At 53.8% G+C, this 19,412-nt stretch overlaps 1 protein-coding gene across 3 annotated transcripts in view; it reads right to left on the bottom strand.

The window, feature by feature from the left end:
• The window catches only part of GPR107 (G protein-coupled receptor 107), a 64,740-nt gene that overhangs the window by 18,835 nt on the left and 26,493 nt on the right, over nt 1-19,412 (bottom strand). For all 3 annotated transcript variants that reach the window (XM_042914275.1, XM_042914273.1, XM_042914274.1), the window contains exons 7-14: nt 18,216-18,272; nt 14,792-14,902; nt 14,333-14,466; nt 9,768-9,843; nt 7,931-8,004; nt 7,438-7,555; nt 4,537-4,667; nt 2,436-2,479 (exon numbers count right to left, since the gene is read on the bottom strand). In XM_042914275.1, the coding sequence (XP_042770209.1) occupies nt 2,436-2,479; nt 4,537-4,667; nt 7,438-7,555; nt 7,931-8,004; nt 9,768-9,843; nt 14,333-14,466; nt 14,792-14,902; nt 18,216-18,272 (745 nt within the window). The remainder of the gene's footprint in view (nt 1-2,435; nt 2,480-4,536; nt 4,668-7,437; nt 7,556-7,930; nt 8,005-9,767; nt 9,844-14,332; nt 14,467-14,791; nt 14,903-18,215; nt 18,273-19,412) is intronic.

Raw genomic sequence — 19,412 nt, 5'->3', positions numbered from 1 at the left:
CTCAAAGTACCGAATGAAATACACAATTGCAGATTAGCTAAAAAGCAGCCACGGCCTACAGATCAACTCCGGGAAAGAATGCGGATCAAGGCACCCCCCCATCTAACCTACTCTGTCCCCCCTCAAAGGGTTTGTGATGTTTGCTGATGAGAAATGGGTGCTTTCTCAACAGTCTGCCATCCCAAGAAGGAGAGCCCTGGTGTGCTCATGGGACCGCTCTCTGCTGAAGAGGTCCCATGCTGTCACCTGGTGGAAAAAACAAGAAACTGCGTGTGAACCAGGCGATGACAAGAGCATTCCAGTTCGATGGTTTCCCTTTACTACAGATGCTTGCTTGGGGACAATTCCAACCCCATCTTGGGCGTCACCTGCTGTGCTATCCACCCCAGGCAAAATACCTGATGAAGAGCTCGGGGAATAAACGGTCACAGATGCAATTCATTACCACGGTTACCCCCAAACTGGGGGTAAGAGCTGGGCGCAGAAGGCAGAGAGGCAGTTGGAGGGATCAGGATGATGCAGGATGATGGGGGGGGGGGGGGGAAGGGAGCTGGTGAGGAAGGGCCAGAGGAACCCACAAGGGGAAAAGGCGAGACTAGGAAGAAAAGTATTAACAAAACTCATCAACCGAAAGACATCACCCTTGGAATTTTTACATATTTCAGCCAAGGAGTAAGAAAAACAAATTCAGAAATACTGAAATGCATCAAGATGAAAAAGTAGAATGTCTCATCTCAGTGTGTAAAAAAAAATTCTGAGTACTGCCCACAACCTGATGTGGGGTACGAACCCACAACCCTGGGATCAGGAGTCGCTTCCCCGCAGACCAAGCCAGCCAGGTGCCCTCAATGTGTTAAAAAGAAGAGAACGACCAATTTGCTGTTATAAAAATAATATCAAAGCCACCTTTTGCTATGACAGGCACAGAAAAAGGAGAAAAAGACAAGGCTATCCCCAAAGAACAGTTATTCCCAGAAGGTGAGTTTTCATTTTCTACTTTGGGTTTTTCCGTCTACGGCGGGCACTTTAGGAAGATTCCAGTTTGTGTTTTGTTCTCTGTAATTTCCCTTTCCCCCACTCCAAGAAGGCAGAGCGCTCTCTGAGCTCCTTGGCTCAGGGCAAGGCGCTGCAGTCAGGCTGAAAGCGACACATTTAGGCAAAGTTCAAGCTGAAACTCACTAGCAAGAATCTGTCCCAGAGGGAGAAGGGAACCCAGTTCCTCTGAAGAAAAAAGGGGAGAAAATCAGAGCTATTTCCCGGGCCTAGAAAGAAAACACGAGCTGGCATGTTCTGCGAGTGGAGCCTGCACCCACCGAGAGGCCGGGCGGGCTGGGGAGGCTGGACTCCGCACTGACTGGGGCTCCCAGCCGAGGCAGGACCCCCACACGCCAGGCCGCCCAGAGCCAGAGCGCTACGCGGGCCGGATGGCGGGGGTCCCCCCAGCAACCACTGTGGGCCCAAACTGCAGGAGCCACAGATGCCCTGGGGGCCGTGCTCCACAGAAGAACCCGGGATCTCTCTGGACCCGGGGGTGAAGCCCTGAAATCGGGTCTAGTTCAACTTAAAGAAAATAACACGGTATTAACTTTATGGCAAGTATGAAATAAGATTTGTACCTATCACTCGATTTCCAATTTTCCTGAGATGCATCCACGTTATTTTTATAATAAAAGAAACACAGATCGGCGACAAAACTTTACGGACGCCACCAAAGGAATGATCTGCCTTCAAGAACACGATTTCCCAGACCCGGAGGCAGCTCAGAGCAGAGCAAGCACTGCTCCGTGGTCCCCGTGGCCTGAGGTTCCCCCTTTATGCCACAGCGGCCTGTGGCCGGGTACTATTCACATACGCGCAGAACCACACAAAACATTTTCTTTGTGGCTTCTTTTCTTAGGAGGCTCGGTTGGAAAAGCGAGGAGCTACAGAAGGCTCTGATGGCACAGCCGTTTAAAAGCCAGAGAGCTTCAGAGCTTCTCTCTGGCATCAGCCTCCTTTTAAATTAATACCGACACGTCTATTTTGAAAGCGTGTTAAATCAGCAGGAAGGGGTGCTTTACACAGAGCCATCCCCAATCCATCATACCTCCTGTTCTCACAGCGAAGTGCTATCCGGTCCTTCCCAGACAAGATTTTCTCTTCCTGACTCAGTTCGGAGAAGGTGAAAACCACGTTCACACGTGGAAACGCAATGAATCATCTCAGCAAGCAGCAATCGCCCCCACGCCTCCTTACACAACTGACCTCCGCAACGTTCACCACCTGCCTCTCCAGCAAACAACCCCCCCCCCCCCCCCCCCCGGCTGCTCTCATAAAGCCCCCGGGGCTCCCCCAGACTCCTCCCCAAGAGACAGCGGCCCCTCTGCCTCCCGGGAGCGCCCGGGCAGGGGCTTCAGGGAAGGCCCAGCAGCACAAAGGGGCACAAGGAAACTTGCCTTTTCCATCTGTGGCTGACGCTTCTTGTAAATGCCTGATTGACCTAAAAATGAACATTTGGAGAACAAAAGGTTAGCTCACACCAATCTGCACTCTTCTGTGTTTCCAACACTAGTAACTCAAGGCCCTGAATTCCTCAGTCATAAGCTGACGGGCTGGACTAGATGGTTTCGGAGCACTCTCCCGAATCAACGTGACCTCTACACCCGGCACCTGGCCGCGTCCGGTACTCGAGCCCGAGCGTTAAGGACGCCCTCTAATGGCTGAGGAAGGTCTGCCAGGGGCCTGGGTGTGAGGAGAAAAAGCAAAATGCGATCATTTCGACGCTCTTGACCTCTCTCTCCACCTAAAATCTCTCACTTCTCCAACTACCCCCACTCCCTGACACCGCACTGGAGCGCACCTGCTGCCCACAGAACACGGACCCCCGCACACGGAGGCCGGAGGCTGATTTCTCAGGTCTAGGTCTAGGAGCCTGTGAGCACATGGCTTACTGCAAACTCAGTATTTCACTGTCTGGAATTCTGCTGCCAAGTGGCAGCCTCCAGGGAGCCTCTTCTCTTGCTGCGATGTGCCAGGTAACTAATTACCATCATCGCTGTTCGGACGGGAACACGAACATTATTAAAGGCGCTACGGGAAGGTCTGTCTCCAAAGGATGAGGACGGCCTGGGGGGAGAGGCGGGCGGTGGGGGCTCACAGATGGGGCCACCCACCCTCCACCTGACCCCGGCTGAGGGCTTTCTCCTGAGAGCCCCGCGCCCGCCCCCTCACCTGCCCACCTGGGAGATCTGAATGGCACACCACTCAAAAGTGAGCCAGCACAAAGCCAGCTCCCAAGTCATTGGTGCCGCTCCTGAAGCTACCTCTAGTGCTCGACGCTTTTCGTTTTACGGCAACTTTCAGAAGATGCACTCTCGAGAGTATCGCCGTGTGACATCTGCCCCTTCACGCCACAACGAAGGAGGCGAGGGAAATGACCACCCGCAGCCCTATCGCTCCCCTGCGTCTTCCCCAAACCTCCAGGTCCTTTCTTTCTGCCGAAGGCGGCAGACGAAGAGGAGGGCTTGCACTCTGTTCCGGACAGAAAGACGCTTCTTTCTACCAGAAGACGGTGCTGGTCATCCCGCTACGGATGCCTGGGCTACCTGGTCCCGGGCACGACGCAGGGAGGTGGGGGAGATCGTGGAGACCCCCCCCATCTTCTGGAAGCTGCCGGCTACACTGATGTATGCACAATGTGTCACGTACGATGGAATAAGGGTCAAGAGTGAGTCTGACCGGCTGGAATGAGGATGACCCTCCGCTGGTACCATATTCTAAGTAATCGGAGTGACAGAATAAGCTGATAAGCCCCAGGATCTTGAAAAATAGGAGTTTACTGCAGCGTGGACCACTTTACCTTTAACACAACACAGGTAAGTCCACTTTTTAAGACTTTATTCCAAAAGGAGTAACCGCTTTCAAACAGCCACGGACCTAGATCACTGTAAGGGTGTTTAATTTTTGCTAGCCTTTTTTCCTCTCCTTGCTTCCTACTGAACCGGTAATTTCCTTCACGTGGCATTAAGATTTAATGAGGATATCTTCTCTCAACAGCCACTGGCACTAACATTTCTTCACACATGATCAAAGCACAACACGTGCGTCTGAAGCCCGCCATTCTGAAGACCTCTGACATGAGAACACGTTGGGAACTCTCGCTGGTTTACGTTAACGCACTTCCTCACCTTCCGCCTCCCTGGCAAGAAAGCTGTTTACAGGATTTCTTCAACTCTCCTCCCTCCAAATTCGTGCTGCCATTATGTCGCCCGAGTTCTCATTTCCAGACCCTTCTCTATGATCCAAGCTGTGCTAAAAGCCAAGGTGCCAGATCAGCCGTATCGGATTCCACGGAGGGACAAGATCAACACCCGAACTCCAGGCTCCTGCTCCTGGAGGCGGATTGAGGTCCGCCTGAGGACCCAGGAAGCTCATTTGTTAAACCGATGCCCCGTGTGGTTCGGACCGGTTTGGGAACAGCTGATCCGGGGGTCTGGACTTGGCGGATGCACGAGCCTCGGGGTGCACCGCGGCCCCCCCCTTCCTGCGGGTACTCACCACACCACGGGGAAGAGGATGGCCCCACAGCACAGCAGGTCTACCAGAAACAGAGAATCCTTCCACAGGCCATACTCCGTCGTGCCCTCCTCGGTGGACTCTATGATGATGTAGGCCACGTTTGCCAGCACCTACGGACACGAGAAGTCGCTGAGGCCCTAAGGCAAGGGCAGGCCTCCACAACAGCGGCCCCAAGGGGGGTGGGCACTCGGGCTGGCGGGCCCCCAACCACGGCCACGGCATTCCCTCCAGGGCCACATGCTTTTCAGAACACTCCACCCTCCCATCCAGGAGCGGTGTCTGTGCCCTCCTCCTGAGCGTGCGACTGCCCTGAGCGACAGTCAGGCGCGAGTGAGGCCATGCGATTTCCGAGGTAGGTCGCACAAAGGACGCCGCCTCTGGCTGGGCCTCTCGGGGGAAGTCTGTCTCTGGCAACCCGGAGGCTGGCAACGTGGAGAGACCAGGCAGAGGAAAAAAGGCGGAGGAGCCCCTGCTGTTCTCGCCCCGCCTCATCGAGTCTTCCCGACCCAGGAGAGGCAGGTGAAGACTGAGGTGACCCCAGCCACGGTCTTACTCGTTGCGCGAGGGCCCCCGTCGGACCCGCCACGCCTCAGTTCCTGACCCCCACCGAACGCGAAGAGAATACATGCTTATCGCCACCGTGTTTGGGGGGGATTTGTGACGCAGCACAGACCACTGGGACCCTCTGCTTTGCTTTTCAGGCCCCCTGAGCAGGGCCAGGCGGTGGCCTGAACGGGTGGCACCGCACTCAGCCACGACGCCCAGTTTCCTCAGGCCGGGGTTCTCCCTGGGCAGCTGCTGCCGCTTCTCAGAGACAGGCTTTTAAGTACCAGAGGGTGTTATCAGAGACCAGGGCGACGAGAATGGCAGGTTTGGGCCCGGTGCCTGGGAGGCCACGCTGCTCTTCCTTAGAAGTAACCCCACCCAGGTCCCCTCCACGTGGGACATGGCTCCGTTCTTCCCCGAGGTGCACCGGCGACCGCGTCCCTCTCCACTTGGCCCTGGGGGTTCAGTCCCGGCACGAGTGCGCTGCGAGAGGCCCCAGGGCCTGGCTACGCTGGGACGGCAGTACCCTGCAGAACCTAGGAGATGCTCTCTGGGGGACTTCCGGTAGGTGTGGATGCACAGATCACAAGTCCTCTGTCCCAGACACTGTGCTCGCCTGCCGTAAAGGTCACCCTGCACACTTTGACAAAGAGTGCAAAATCTGCCACGCTGCTATTCGGGACATCTCAAAGTAAGGTCTTCCTGTCTGGGAGCTTTTAGTGACATGGTCGCAGAAGCCATACTTTACTTGGTACGAATGCAAAAATTACTCTGAAATTCGGGCCTTCCTCTATCCTGCGCGCCTGCACGTGGGACTCCACCTCTGAAGACAAAGTGGAAACAAAGGCTTTCCCTCTCACCTTAAATCCCTAACTCCCCTCCGTCCTCAGCCGACACTCTTGACACGCGACACAACGTTCCCTGGTGTGGCACGAAGTGCCAAAAATGTCCCTCAAGGTCTGTGCGTACGTTTTGTGCACCTCTCCCTTCTCGCTCAGAGCTGTGCACCGGCTCCCCGTGGCCACGAAGAAACAGTCTTAGCTTTCCGGCTGCCGTTCAAAGCCTTTCCCAGGCTGGCCTCCGTGCTTATCGATGCCTAACTTCCCTACGTTCAACTCTTTAAATGCCGTTTCCTCAGAGGGGCCGGCCATGTAACCTTGTGTTCAGCTCCCTTGGGGGTGCGAGAGCCAGAAGGCCGCGCCCGTCACATCCCGGCTCGGGTGGGGTGAGGACGCAAGATTGGCCTGGAGGGATGGAGTCTGGCGGGGGGGAGACGGGGGGAGGCCACGCGCAGCGCTTGCTTGCAACTTGGCCCGGGGCCGGCGAGGGGGCCCTGGGAGCTCCACAGCCGAGACCCACACAGATCCTCGGCCTCTCTGTTCGCTCGGCAACCGACCACCCGCGTCCACTGCTCCTCTTCCGCCGGCCACGGGTCTCTCCTTAAATGTCTAGGCAAGGCCCTTCTCTACCTTGCAGCCTTCCAGATCGTTCCGACTCGGGTGATGAGTCTCTCCTGGGAAATCTACAGCAACTGGTCTGCGCCACTCATCTGGCGCGAACACAGGTCCCGCGTCATCAACGTGGAGGTGGCTCTGGGGCAAATGCTGCCAGAGCACCAGTCGCCAGGGTGAGGAGGCGGACCTGGGGGCCCAGGGAGGTGCCCGCCCTCCCCTCGCCCGCCACACCCACACCGTGCTCCCCAGGGAGGGCGGCCGAGAACAGTTTCACCAAACGCACGCTCCTCGGTCGAGCAGAGCAGTCCTGCACCCCTGCCAGGCCCTCTCTGCTTCTCGTGAGTTCTCCAAGCCCAGTGTCTGCCTCCAATAAGACTGTTACGCAGGCGACAAGGTTCCTGTCCCCAGGGGCTCACGACCTGGGAAGGCTGGCCTCAGCCCAGGGTCCCGAACCAGGAAGGGCTTGATGAACAGCTGTCCTGAGGTCCGCTTAGTATTCTACCTTGTGAAGCCTCACCGGTGTCGTTCACGGTTTTAAAATCACTGTTAATAAAATCACTACGTGCCTGGGCAAGGCTAAGAGGACCATTCTGTCAGAGGGGAGCCTGGCGCAGGAAGGCAGGCGGCAGCTTCCCGGACTTCCCAGCAGCTCCCTACTCAAGGCACAGGCGTCCACACACCGCTCGCCAGCTGAGTGACGGCGGACAGCTCTCGGGGCAACGACCCGAGGCCCGGGTCGGCCAGACGGCAGACGGAGAAGCCCCAGGGGCCCGAGCTGCGGTTCTGGGTGAGCCGACGCCCTCTTCCCGGACAGGCCGGGAGCTGAGCCCTGAGAAGCGCCAGGACACCACCAGGACACGCGGGACTCGGGTCCCTTTACCTGCAGCGGGATGACGATCATGAAGATCTTCTTGTCTTTGTCGGAGAGGATGTGCTTAATGAAAGCCCAGCCGGTGCCGATGAGCGCGATGGTGATGAACAGCAGTGCCCCCTTCAAACTGGAAAAGAAAGCATTTCAGATGCCAACGGTCTCTCCAGACCTTCTCTGCCGGTTCCGCCGCACAGCTCGTTCGCGACTGCGTGTGTGTCTCGGAAAAGAGAGGCAGCCAACTTCGGGAAACGCCTCTTGAGTTCGCTGTGCACCCCACTACCTGAGCAGCCCATCCCCCCACGGAGGCAGCCCCCTCCCGGGAGCAGGCCAGCGGCCCCGGGCTGTCGTCTGCACAGCCACCCGCGTGCCACACACCCCTGGCGCGGCAGGAACCCAGAGAGGCCGCCACGGGAGGGCAGGGCTCTTGCTCCCACGGCCTCCCCAACTTCTCCTGCGCATCATCTCACGCGACAAGGGTTCGCGGGTCCCTCTGCGTACTTACAGGTGAGTGATGTAGTACACGACAGCCCAACCCTCGATCGGAAAGCCCTGGGAGGAGATGTAATGATAGTCGATCTGCAACCAGAGAAGTGTCTTTCAGAAAGGTCCACCTACCACGCGTCTTCGTGTGCACAGTGAAACAGGAAATGCCATCACAGGACCTCACGACGGGGGATGTCCCCTCCATCTCACGCCCTGATCCCTCACTCGTCTATCCACGGTTAAGGACAGGAACGTCAGGAAGCATGAGAAACCAGCCACGAGGTTTCAACGCCAACACGCAGGCCAGGTCCCTCTTCTGGGGCAGGGGATTCACGGGGGGCAAACGGCTGCCTGTTCTGGTCTTTAAAATCTCCACCGCCCAAAGGCCACAGGTTTTTATGGGATCCCAGCTGAGAACTTCCCCTTGCCTACCCCAGCTGCTTATTCCATACGTCAGTCAGCCGGTCAGCAAAAAAAAGGCATGTGGAATTATCTAGGTTCAGCTGTTTTCGTTTGGAAGAAATCTGTGAATTTAGAGCTACTTAAAGCCACCAATGTATGTTAATTGAGGTGGCAAGTTTCAGAGACGCCCGGGGGGCTCAGTCGGTTCAGCAACGACTCTTGCTTTCAGCTCAGGTTATGATCTCACGGGTCCGCGAGGCGGAGCCCCGAGTCGGGCTCTGCGCTGTTAGCAATTCTTGGGATTCTCCCTCTCTCTCTCTGCCCCCTTCCCAGCTGGCATGTGCCTGCTTTCTCTCTCTTAAAAATAAATGACATTAAAAAAAAATTTTTTTTTTTTTAAAGTAAATAAAGTGGCAGGTTTCAGAAGCACACCCAAAATGCTTCCTGGCACAACTCACAAACGCTGACAGCAATTTCTTCATTCTATCACAAATGGCTACTTAGATACTAAAGTGACTCAAGGATCCTGCCATTTATCATCTAGAAGGTTCCAGAAAGAATTTTTTTAAATTTTTTTAATGTTTAGTTTTGAGAGAGAGAGAGAGAGAGAGAGCGAGCGCACGAGCGGGAGAGGGGCAGAGAGAGGAGGAGACACAGAATACCAAGCAGGCTCCAGGCTGTGAGCTGTCAGCACAGAGTCCGACGCGGGGCTCAAACTCACAAACCATGAGATCATGACCTGAGCTGAAGTCGGACGCTTCACCGGCTGAGCCCCCCAGGTGCCCCAGAAAGAGTCTCTTAACTTAGATCCAAATGGGAAATTATCCAAACGACTGTCATTTCTAGAGACTGTAAGTGGACACATCACGACGCCTACGACAACCCTTGTACTTGCAGGAGAGCGCATGTCTGGATGCTGTCGCCCTCAAAGGCGCAGCCGCGGGAGCCTCATGGGCCTAGAAACCCGGCAGGCTGTGGCACTCCTCCCTCGGGCAGGCTCGCTTCAGTTCGCACCTGGACTAACTATGCAAAGTGCGAGCTCGATTCACACGCCTCAGTATTTAGGGCATCATTTCCCCCTGAAGAAGTTATGCTAACACTGGGCTTCAAATCAAACGGGAACATGGAAAGAGGTTTAGAAAAGTAAAATCGCGGAAACAATTCAGCAGGTGGCACTCTAATCCCAAGAAAGGACTTAAAAAAAAAAAAGGGAATAAAAGCAAGGAAGTGTTCTAGGAAAACTCTGGGAACGTAGGCAGTATTAGAAGAGGTCTCGGGCCAGGTCAGGGAGGGTGTAATGACTCATCCCTGTGATGGTCCCTCCCGTACCAAAGGAGGCTCCGTGACAAAAGGACTTCTTTAATCTACTATTTCCCCCCTTCCTTCCAACTCATTTTTCCTGATTAGAGGCACAGCACATCATTTCATGAATGACCCGAAATATTAATACGTACCGCGTGGAACACCAGAGAAAGAGACTTGGTGAAAGGAAGGGCTGCCATCAACCAGTGAATTTTAAATACGTCATTCCTATAAAAACAGAAAAGAAAGAATTAAAAGACAGTCATCAGATACATTTACAAGGAAGCAGTAAATACAACCTAAGCAAACCAGAAACACGAAGCCTTTTTTTTTTTTTTTTTTTTTTTATTTATTTTTGGGACAGAGAGAGACAGAGCATGAACGGGGGAGGGGCAGAGAGAGAGGGAGACACAGAATCGGAAACAGGCTCCAGGCTCCGAGCCATCAGCCCAGAGCCTGACGCGGGGCTCGAACTCACGGACCGCGAGATCGTGACCTGGCTGAAGTCGGACGCTTAACCGACTGCGCCACCCAGGCGCCCCACGAAGCCTTTTTTGAGACCTAGTTTCCACCAGCAGAAACAGACCCGACGGAGCCCCAGAGTCGCCTCTCGCGCACAGGTCTGTGCCGTGACCGCAGCAGCGTCAGGCACCAAGGCCACAGGTCTCTGTTGTGACCGCAGCAGCGTCAGGCACCGAAGCCAGACAGGACGAGTTCCAGCTCCCGAGAAGACGGAAATCCACACAGCTGGCCAGCCTCGTGCCCAGAAACCACCCTGGAAAGGCCAGAGAGGCGAGAACGAGGCGGCGGGATCTAGGGACCTGGCGAGAGCTCTCCCTGGGAGAGCAGAAGGGGCGCGGGCGCAGCTGTAGGGGCGGGCGAGGGGGACAGGGCGGAAAGGAGAGCCCTGGGGTGGTGCCCCGTCCCCTCGCCCTCAGGGCTGGGACCGGCCAGTGGGGAGAAGCGCCCGCTCCCACCACCAGGCCTACACAGGTACTCGCCCACCTTCGGGCTGCCAGCCATTCAACTCCTCTACCCTTTCCGACCTCACCCTAGGAACTAACCTAATGGGACACAAGACGCTTTTGGAGACAGATTTAAAACTATGAAAGTACACGGAGACTTGAGTAAGAGCTACGGAGGAGAGTCACGCTCTCAGACAGCAAGACATTCTGCGAAGCCACAGCAGCAAAAAGTGTGGAAGGGGTACAGCGTCCGACAAATAAGCCAACAGAACCGAGAGCTTGGAAACGGATTCCTGCGTGTATGGAGGCTTGGCCTACGACAGACGAGGGGCAGCCAACCGGCTGGAGAAGGATGGACCATTTAATAACTGGCATGGGGAAAATCCGCCCAACCCTGTGTGTGCGTGTGCGTGTGTGTGTGTGCAGCCGTGTCCCCACTTCACGTTTACATAAAGAAGGACTCCAGATGGATTTCACTGCCAAACATAACTTACATCCTTTGTGACCCTGGAGTAGGAAAAGGCTTCTTCCAAGAAGCCCCGCCCAAGATTAGACAGCTTTGACTCCGTTAATATGAAAGACTTCCGTTCAACAACGAATACCACAGGTAGGTTTAACAGACTGGGGGAAGAAATTTGCCATGTCTGGGACAGACAAAGGATCGATGTCCAAACTATGCAAGAAACGCATGTAAAGCGACAAGAAAATGACAGAAAACCCAAAGAAAATGTGCAAAGCATAGAGACGGTCACAAGGAGGGGAACCCAGATGGTTAACAGGGCCCCAGAAGGAGATTTCACGTCACTAGTGGTCAGAGAAATGCAAAATAGAATGAAGCTCCAGTTTATACCCAAAAATAAGATGCCAGTGGTGTCTGGGGAAACAGGGACCCTTTGCACCGCTGGCAGGAGTAGAAGCTGGTACGGGCCATCTGGTGGCGGGCGCTTAACGAAATCAAGGAAGACTTTACCCCCTGCCCAGCGCACCTCCTTCTGGGAGCGCACCTCAGAGGCTGCACGGAGCCATAAGGGGACAGGCCAGGGAGGGGGTGGGAGGTCATGACAACACGGTTGGGGGGACCGGGGGGGAGGCCGAGGGAGGGGTCCCTCACCGAAGCGATGGGTGAGTAAAACGTGGGGATGCGCACCATGGGGTAGCCAAAAAATGAACGAACCGGACGGACACACGGCAGTGTGACCAGGCCTTGAAACAGCTGCTACTGCGTGACAAACGGTACGAACGGCAATCTAGAGCTGGCATGGTTTACGAAAGTCACAAACATGCAGGAACAGTAAACACACCCACGCCCAACAACACACATCACGTGCACCGGAGCAGCCGGGAAGGAACGAGAGAGGGGTCGGGGGTCGGGACGAAGGGGAAATGAAGAACAGGGGCCTGGCACAGACCGATAAGGAGGGTGTGTCACAAACTGACGCACGCTCCCTTTCCAGCCCATTTCCCGCCCCCCCCCCCCCCCCCCCCCCCCCGTCCTTTCCCTTCCGACGCCTACCTACTCCAAGGTCAAAAAGGAAGTCAAGGCCAGACGAGTCTGCCACTCCAGAGTGGCGACGACACCTACCCAGAGCGCAGAACCGCCCGCTGCCGAGACGGCTCGCTCACACACCCCGGCCCCCTCGACCTGCAATCCTGCTCGAAGCGCCAGCGGCCGGGGCGGTGATGACACGGGAGGGATAAGAGGCTCGAGAGAGAGCCCCAGTAACTTGGCTCGAACACAGGTTCTACCCTGCCAACCTTCACCCCTCTCGGCCCCCAGTAACCTCTGCTGAAGACGGGGCACCGCCCACCTCCAGGAGGTGGAAGGTGAGCGGACAGAACCCGCATCCAGCGCTGGACTGGGCAGGGAGCAGGCACTGGAAAGCGAGCGGCTGTCTGTCCTCCCCTTCCACGCGAAGTGCCGTGAACTACACACGTGCTGCGCGCAGCAGGTGCGCCTCTTCTGACCACAGTTAAAACTCACCGTCATCTCATGTAAGCGGACCAGCGACAGGGACGGTCTCATCGCTAAACAAACAGAAACTGAAATACCCCTGAGCACCTGTCTGCTCAGGTCTTTCGTATGCACCTCGCATTTGCATAGTGCCCTGATTTGCAAAGTCCTCTGGCGCACAGGATTTGGGGGGAAGCGGGGGGGAATCACACAACACACCTAAGGTTCTAAGACACTCAGAGGAAGGCAGGGCAATGACCCCGTCCCAGTTTTGTGGCCCAGGGAGTGAAGCGAGACACAGAGGTGGGAGCGGCCCGTGTTTACACCTGGAATTGGGTCTCTGAGTCCCAGTCCTGGTTTTTCTAATAAAGGAAGAATCAACACTTCACTGAAAAACCTTTTTATAGCCTGAATTGGTTAAGATTCTTGTTTTCTTATGAATGGCCACCTGACTGATTACCCCAAACACAACCGTGCACGGTCCTTCACAAGTAGACGAGTGGCTCTTTCCATCAATCCAAATCTTAAAACAAACCGGAGCCTGCACTGCCCCGGCCCGAGCTCGCTACCCCAGCTGAGCATGTCTGCCAGAAGACAGGCCCCCGGGGACTGAAGAGGTCTCGATTTCTGCCCAATGCTCCACAGAAAGAGGTATTGAGTATTTGGGATGCCTAATTATCTTATGAATTTAAATGACGCCACGTTACAACGCCATATGCACATACCGTCCTTTACTTAGTTTACAGATCTTATGTAACAAATGCTCATACTGTTCTCTAACTGAAAAGTAGTATTTTATTCTGTTTTTGGGGGGAAAGGAGACAGAATTAAACGCTGGTCCCACACACACGTGCAGCTGCTCCCTTCAAGAACCGAGTACAGGGGCGCCTGGGTGGCTCAGTCGGTTAAGCGTCCGACTTCGGCTCAGGTCGTGATCTCGCGGTCCGTGAGTTCAGGCCCCGCGTCAGGCTCTGTGCTGACTGCTCAGAGCCTGGAGCCTGCTTCCGATTCTGTGTCTCCCTCTCTCTCTGCCCCTCCCCCATTCATGCTCTGTCTCTCTCTGTCTCAAAAATAAATAAACATTAAAAAAAAATATTTAAAAAAAAGAACCGAGTACAGGCAGATAAAGCCTTCGGGTTTCAGAAGAGAGGCCAAGAGCCGGGCAGGTGGGCTTTGAAGTTTTTCCTCCAGTGACAAGTCTCTGGAAGCCAACACCTCTGCCCGGTAGACGGGCAATATCGAGCACCGGGCAGTAATGCTACGCTCTCAGTCAGGCTGTGGCTCCCTGCCACTCTCCTCCTCCTCATGAACAAACAGCCCCTGAATCATCAAAATACTTGGATCTGCTGTTTAAACAAAGCAAAGAGGGAGGGGGGCGCCTGGGTGGCTCAGTCAGTTCAGTGCCCCACTTCGGCTCAGAACGTCAGATCACGGTTTGTGGGTTTGAGCCCCACGTCGGGCTCTGTGCTGACAGCTCAGAACCTGGAGCCTGCTTCAGATTCTGTGTCTCCCTCTGTCCCTTCCCGTCCCCTGCTCATGCTCTGTCTCTCTCAAAAATAAATGAAAATGTTAAAAACAAACCTTAAACATAAAGAAATAAACAAAGCAAGGGGAAGAAAACACCACGGCATGCCAAGCCCCTCCACACGCTGCGAAGTCTCCCTGTTTCAGGGAAGATGCCCTTTGAGGAGGGCAGGGTCGCTAGAGCCAATGCCCCCCAGGCACAGAAGCCAGCAAAAGGTGAAATTACACACATCGCAACACACTCTAAGCTGGATGGCTCAAGGAAGTAACAATTTACCGTCGTTTTCGAAGGATGTGAATCCAGATGGTCCCAGAAAGGAAAAAGAAAAAGGCCATAGAGATGTATAATTTAGGGAGAGGGATCTCTCCCGCCGAGAGGTAGCTGTCAGGGTTCTTCTCTGTGATCTCAATCTGCAACGAACGTGAGATTAATTTTTTCTTTTTCAAGAACAGATCACCCCACAGCCAGCAGTCTGTCGCCTCAGCTGCTTCGCTCGGGCCGAAGAAAGTACCGGCAGATAGCCACACTCCTAACGCACGGCGTAAAGTGTAAAAACACCCCAAACTGCTTTGTATTTTCTAGCTTAGGAATCCTCTGCAGAGGTGAGATTCCGGCCATTTTTTTCTCCGACTCCGTTTTAAGGGTTGTTAAAACCCACTCTTACAAAGAAACAAATGCCTCACGTTTTACGCGGCTGACAAAACCCACGTGGAACACCTTCTGCGCAGTACTCACATCAAGGCTGAAGGAGAGCTCGTCGCTAGACCGCAGTTCGCTCCCGGAGCATTTGTGAAAATAAAGACTGTAGAGGCCTTCTTGGTCATCGGTGCTGATGTTAAAGAAAAACTGTAAGTGGAGAGGACAGAAATTTCAGAATGTGCCCAGATCCCCGGCGACGTGTTTCAATCTTGGGAAGAGATCAGGGATGCTAAGGGCGGAAACAAACACAGACAGACGAATTACCTAACCGAATTCCCCCAGGGCAGAGACCAAACAGGTGTTTTCTTCCTCTGCGATTCGGTCTCTGTCCAGGCGACAGGAAAGGGGACGGGAGTGGCTGGTGAGTACCCGCGTGCCCACTACCTGGGGTCTACGGTCCGCTCCCCACCACCCTGGTTTTGTCACAGACTCCCCAGCTGTGGGAGGTGTGGCTGGGGGCCGCAGGGATGACCTACGATGCAGGTACCTACTTTTCAGTCGACGTGTCGCCTTGCTCTTTTAGGTTAAAAACAAAAACAAACAAACAAAAAACTCCCGAAGAAGGAAGAAGGCCCGCCTGCTACTTGAAAAGGCAGGGGACCAACACTCCCTCGTTAAAACGTGTACCTGTGATTTCAGACAACGGGGACACAGGCCGTATTTTCTACATTTGCACACTTTCCTGTTTCTTGCATGTTTCAGGTGTTCAAACGGAGTTTAACGTAAATCCAAAGACATTTTGTAGATAAGATTAGAAAATACGACTCCTTGGTCAAAAGCACTTTGCTACAAGCCTAAGATACATTCTTGAGGGCTACACAGATACACGATAAACCATAAGGAGAAGCGAGGAACTGACGGGGCTATAACATCTCTCCTAACAGTTGGGAAGGGATGTGAAGGTCACACGGGGTTTCTGGGGTGCTGGCACTGTTCTATTTCTGGCCCCCGCTGATGGTTACAAAGGTCCACTTAGACAGGATAGGGAAAAAAACAGGTATCTGACAAGAAGACGGAAATAAGAGACCGAAGGTATTCAAGCTGGAATTATTCCTTTGTTAAATCATCTCCCAAGCTCAGCTGTCAACGTCAGAGTGTATGTCTTAGTCCACGCAGGGTAGCCAGAAAACTCTTAACGTCTTGGTAACTTTTAGTTCCAAAAGTAAGATGCCCATGAAGATTCTAAGAAATAGAAATTTCTAAAAAAGTCAGCAGAAATATCATGGCCGATCACAGGAGGCACCTGACCCGCAAACAAAATCAAGCACGAATGTACATTCTAGAGTAGGAATAAGGCCTAACGGTCCCCTTCCTGCTTTAGGCAGATAAACTATCATTCCTGCTCCGTGGATGGGGTAGAAAGGCTCACAGTGACTGCCTTGTCCAAAATTAGCGAACAGCAAGGCAAGGGGTCATCTACCGACTTCTTACGAGGAGAAGGGAAGCCAGAGAGAAGGCAGACTGGCCATCCACTGCCTGTCGCATTGATCCCGAGAACCCTGCAAACTGGCTATCTCAACGTTCTTAACCATCACACGAGCTGCTTCCCCACGACACCCACCCTGACACAGAGCGTCAGTAAGTGACAAATGTGTAAATCCCACCACGTTTTCTTTCCTTGGTGATTTTAAAAGAAACGGCTTAAAGAAATTTCAAAAAGCTTACTGTATTAGCAAGCATTTTAAAATGAGAGAAGGAAAAGAGGAAAGTACCTTTTGTATTTTCTTAAGGAGGCAGTGAACAAAGTGGTTAAACACATGGGCCTTGGAGTCAGACAAACTTGGGTTTGAATCCTCCCCTTGGACAAGTTACTTAACCTCTCTGAGCCTCAGTCTCCTCATCTGTAAAAGGGGAATGATAACAGTGCCTACCTCACAGAGGTGCTCGAAGGATGAACTGGGGTAACGACAACGTGTAAGTGCTCAGCGCCACGCCTGGGACCCAGTTACTTGGCTCCATGATTACTAACGGACACAGCCTATTATGGGCCGGGCCCGAGGTTAGGGACTTTACATACATCAGTAATAAAACAGATTTAAAAGAACCTCTCCCTTAGGGCTACCTTCTAACGGGAGCAACAGAACATCAGCATAATAAATAAGCAGAGTACACAGCAGGTTGCAAAAAGGTGAAGTGCTAAGGGGAAGCCTGCAGGGACAGGGGAAGGAAGGGAGCCGTGTTTAAAACAGGGCGAACGGAGGAAGCTTTGGTGAGATGATGATGTTCGAGCAAAGGCTTGAAAGAGGAAGAAGTTAAGCATGTGGATTCTGAGGGACAAGCATTCCCACTAGGGGGCACAGCCACAGCAGAGGCTCGGGCCTGATCGGTTCTGGGAGGGAGCAGCAAGGTGGCTTCCGCGGCTGGAGCAGAAAACAGGAGCCGAGGTCACAGACAAGACGGCAGCCAGACCACGTGGCCTTGCAGACCGGGAAGGGCTCGAGGCTTTTGCTCTGAGGCAGATGGGAAGCCGCCAAGGGTTCTGAGCAGACGAGCGTCCACGGGCTCTCAATTAGCTACTAAAACCTGGGGGTACTAAATTTAAAGAACATATAAAGTTGTTTAGAGAGGCAAAATGATCTATGCTGAAAGAAATCAGGACAGTGGATGCAGGGATGGGGGGCGCTGAGGTGATAAAAATACCGGAAATCTCCACAGAGAGTGGGTTACATGGGTGTGTGCCTTTGCCAGAACTGATCAAATGGCGTGTGTAAGCCCTGCGCGTTTCACTCGAAGCAAATTAGACCTCAATTAATGAAAACTGCTTAGAAAAGAGACCGCGATTCTTACAAATTCATGATAAAAGATTATTTGCATAGTGTTTCACAAAGCACTTTTATATCTTTAAAAATGATACTTACAAGAACTCTATGAGATAGGTTCCATCATGTTTCACTTTCAGATGATTGGAGAGCAAGATTCAGGAGTTAACTGAGTTGTCTGAGGTCACCACCTAGTAAGTAAGTGGGTGCTGGACCCCACCCAAGGCTGTAAGGCTGCCACACGTGCTCTCGTGCACCGAACAGCGGGACCGGCCGGGCCGGTCACTCAAGGCCTAGGGGCCCCGGTGAATTCATCTCTCAAGTCCTACCAGCATCGTCCATGATCACCACAGGTCTTCCTAGGTACAGAATTCTGTGCTTCTAGAACACTCTGAATAGGGGGCAGCACGGGATTAAAGAGGCAGAGGTGTGGGGACAGCCGGGCAGATGTGGGCTGGAATCTGGACCCTGTCACTCACGCTGGACATTCACAAAGTGGCTCATTCTCAGAGACATGATCTGGCAAGCGGTGGGTAACCGTGTCCACCTTGCAGGTTTGCCAGGGAAAGAGCTACCGCGTTCGAGTGACCGATGTGTAGCATGCCTAAACTATCATTCCTAAACTCAAACTTCCTTCACAAATTCACCCATTTACGCTGTAGGGATAAATCCTACGGAGATGACTCCAAGAGAATACATACCTGGAAAGAAACTGCCCCATCGCTATTGTGAACAGAAAAGGATTTTTCTCCCGTGGCCTAAAAAACAAAAAACAAAACACAATCACCTGTTTTAGGAGGACACTGGCAAAAAACGTATGCTCATAAAAATGGAAATGGAAAAACGAAACCAAAAACACATCCTTTTAAAAAAAATCCGGAGTTGGCTGACCTTCAAAAGCTCTCTGAAAATAAAATTCACCATCCTTTCAAGATGTCTGAGATCCCCTTTCCCAGAGAATGGGAATTCCTCCTCACCTACTTCCTATTCTCTGCGGTCTCTTCTGCCTCCCCGATAACCCCCTATTCCCTGCCCCGCCCTCCCGATCTCGCCCCCACCCCCACCCCCACCCCCGAGCACATCTCTGCTCTTACGGCTTCAGCAAGACTACGGATGCCTGCCCAGGTCACACCCTGACACACCACCTGGACGCCATTCCCGATTTCAAACCACCGGCCTACTGCCATCGGCGCAACCGACAAGTTCTCAGCACCGGAAAGGAAGGGACTCCGGATACAGCCAACAACATGGCCGAACTCAAAACGGTCACGCGGAGTCAAAGACGACAACCGGGGCGCGGGCTGCATAAGGCACTTCTACAAAGCTCTGCGTTACTGATCTGCAGAGGCGGACCGGCGGTTGCCGGGCGTGGGAGGAGGAACCTGCAGGACCGTGAATGGGTGCACGGTCTCGATCGTGGTGGCGGGTTCACAGGTGGATGCTTAGGGCGAAACTTTTCAAAGTGTGCGCTTAACCGTATGACGGTCACCCTTCGACGCATCGGTTCCGACGAAGCGTTGCCGTCCGGGTGCCCCCTCGCGGAAAATTCAAGATACCCCAAACTCAAACGCTGCCGGTTTTTCCTTCCGCGATTTCTACTATCTCTTCGTCTACTACAAACAGTAGAAGATAAACACCTCCCTCCCCTGCCTCGCCCCCAGCCCTTGCTTCCCATTCCAAGGCTCTGCTCTGGCTGCAGACCCTCGCGCCGCTGTCAGGGCACCGTGTTATCACGGCGGGCGCTCTTCCGGGTCCTCCTGATTCCACTCCCCCCCACTCCCAGGCTCCTCTGCACATTACTTGCAGGGCAACGTCCGCCCCAAACACCGTCCGTATCAGTCTCTCCTGACCAAGAACTCCTGAGGACTTCCTATTTTGGGTGCATCAATAAACAGCCT

This window comes from Panthera leo, chromosome D4 (genome assembly GCF_018350215.1).
Source record: "Panthera leo isolate Ple1 chromosome D4, P.leo_Ple1_pat1.1, whole genome shotgun sequence".
In the NCBI taxonomy this organism is placed as follows: Eukaryota; Metazoa; Chordata; class Mammalia; order Carnivora; family Felidae; genus Panthera; species Panthera leo.
This window is presented reverse-complemented; position numbering and strand designations above follow the sequence as displayed.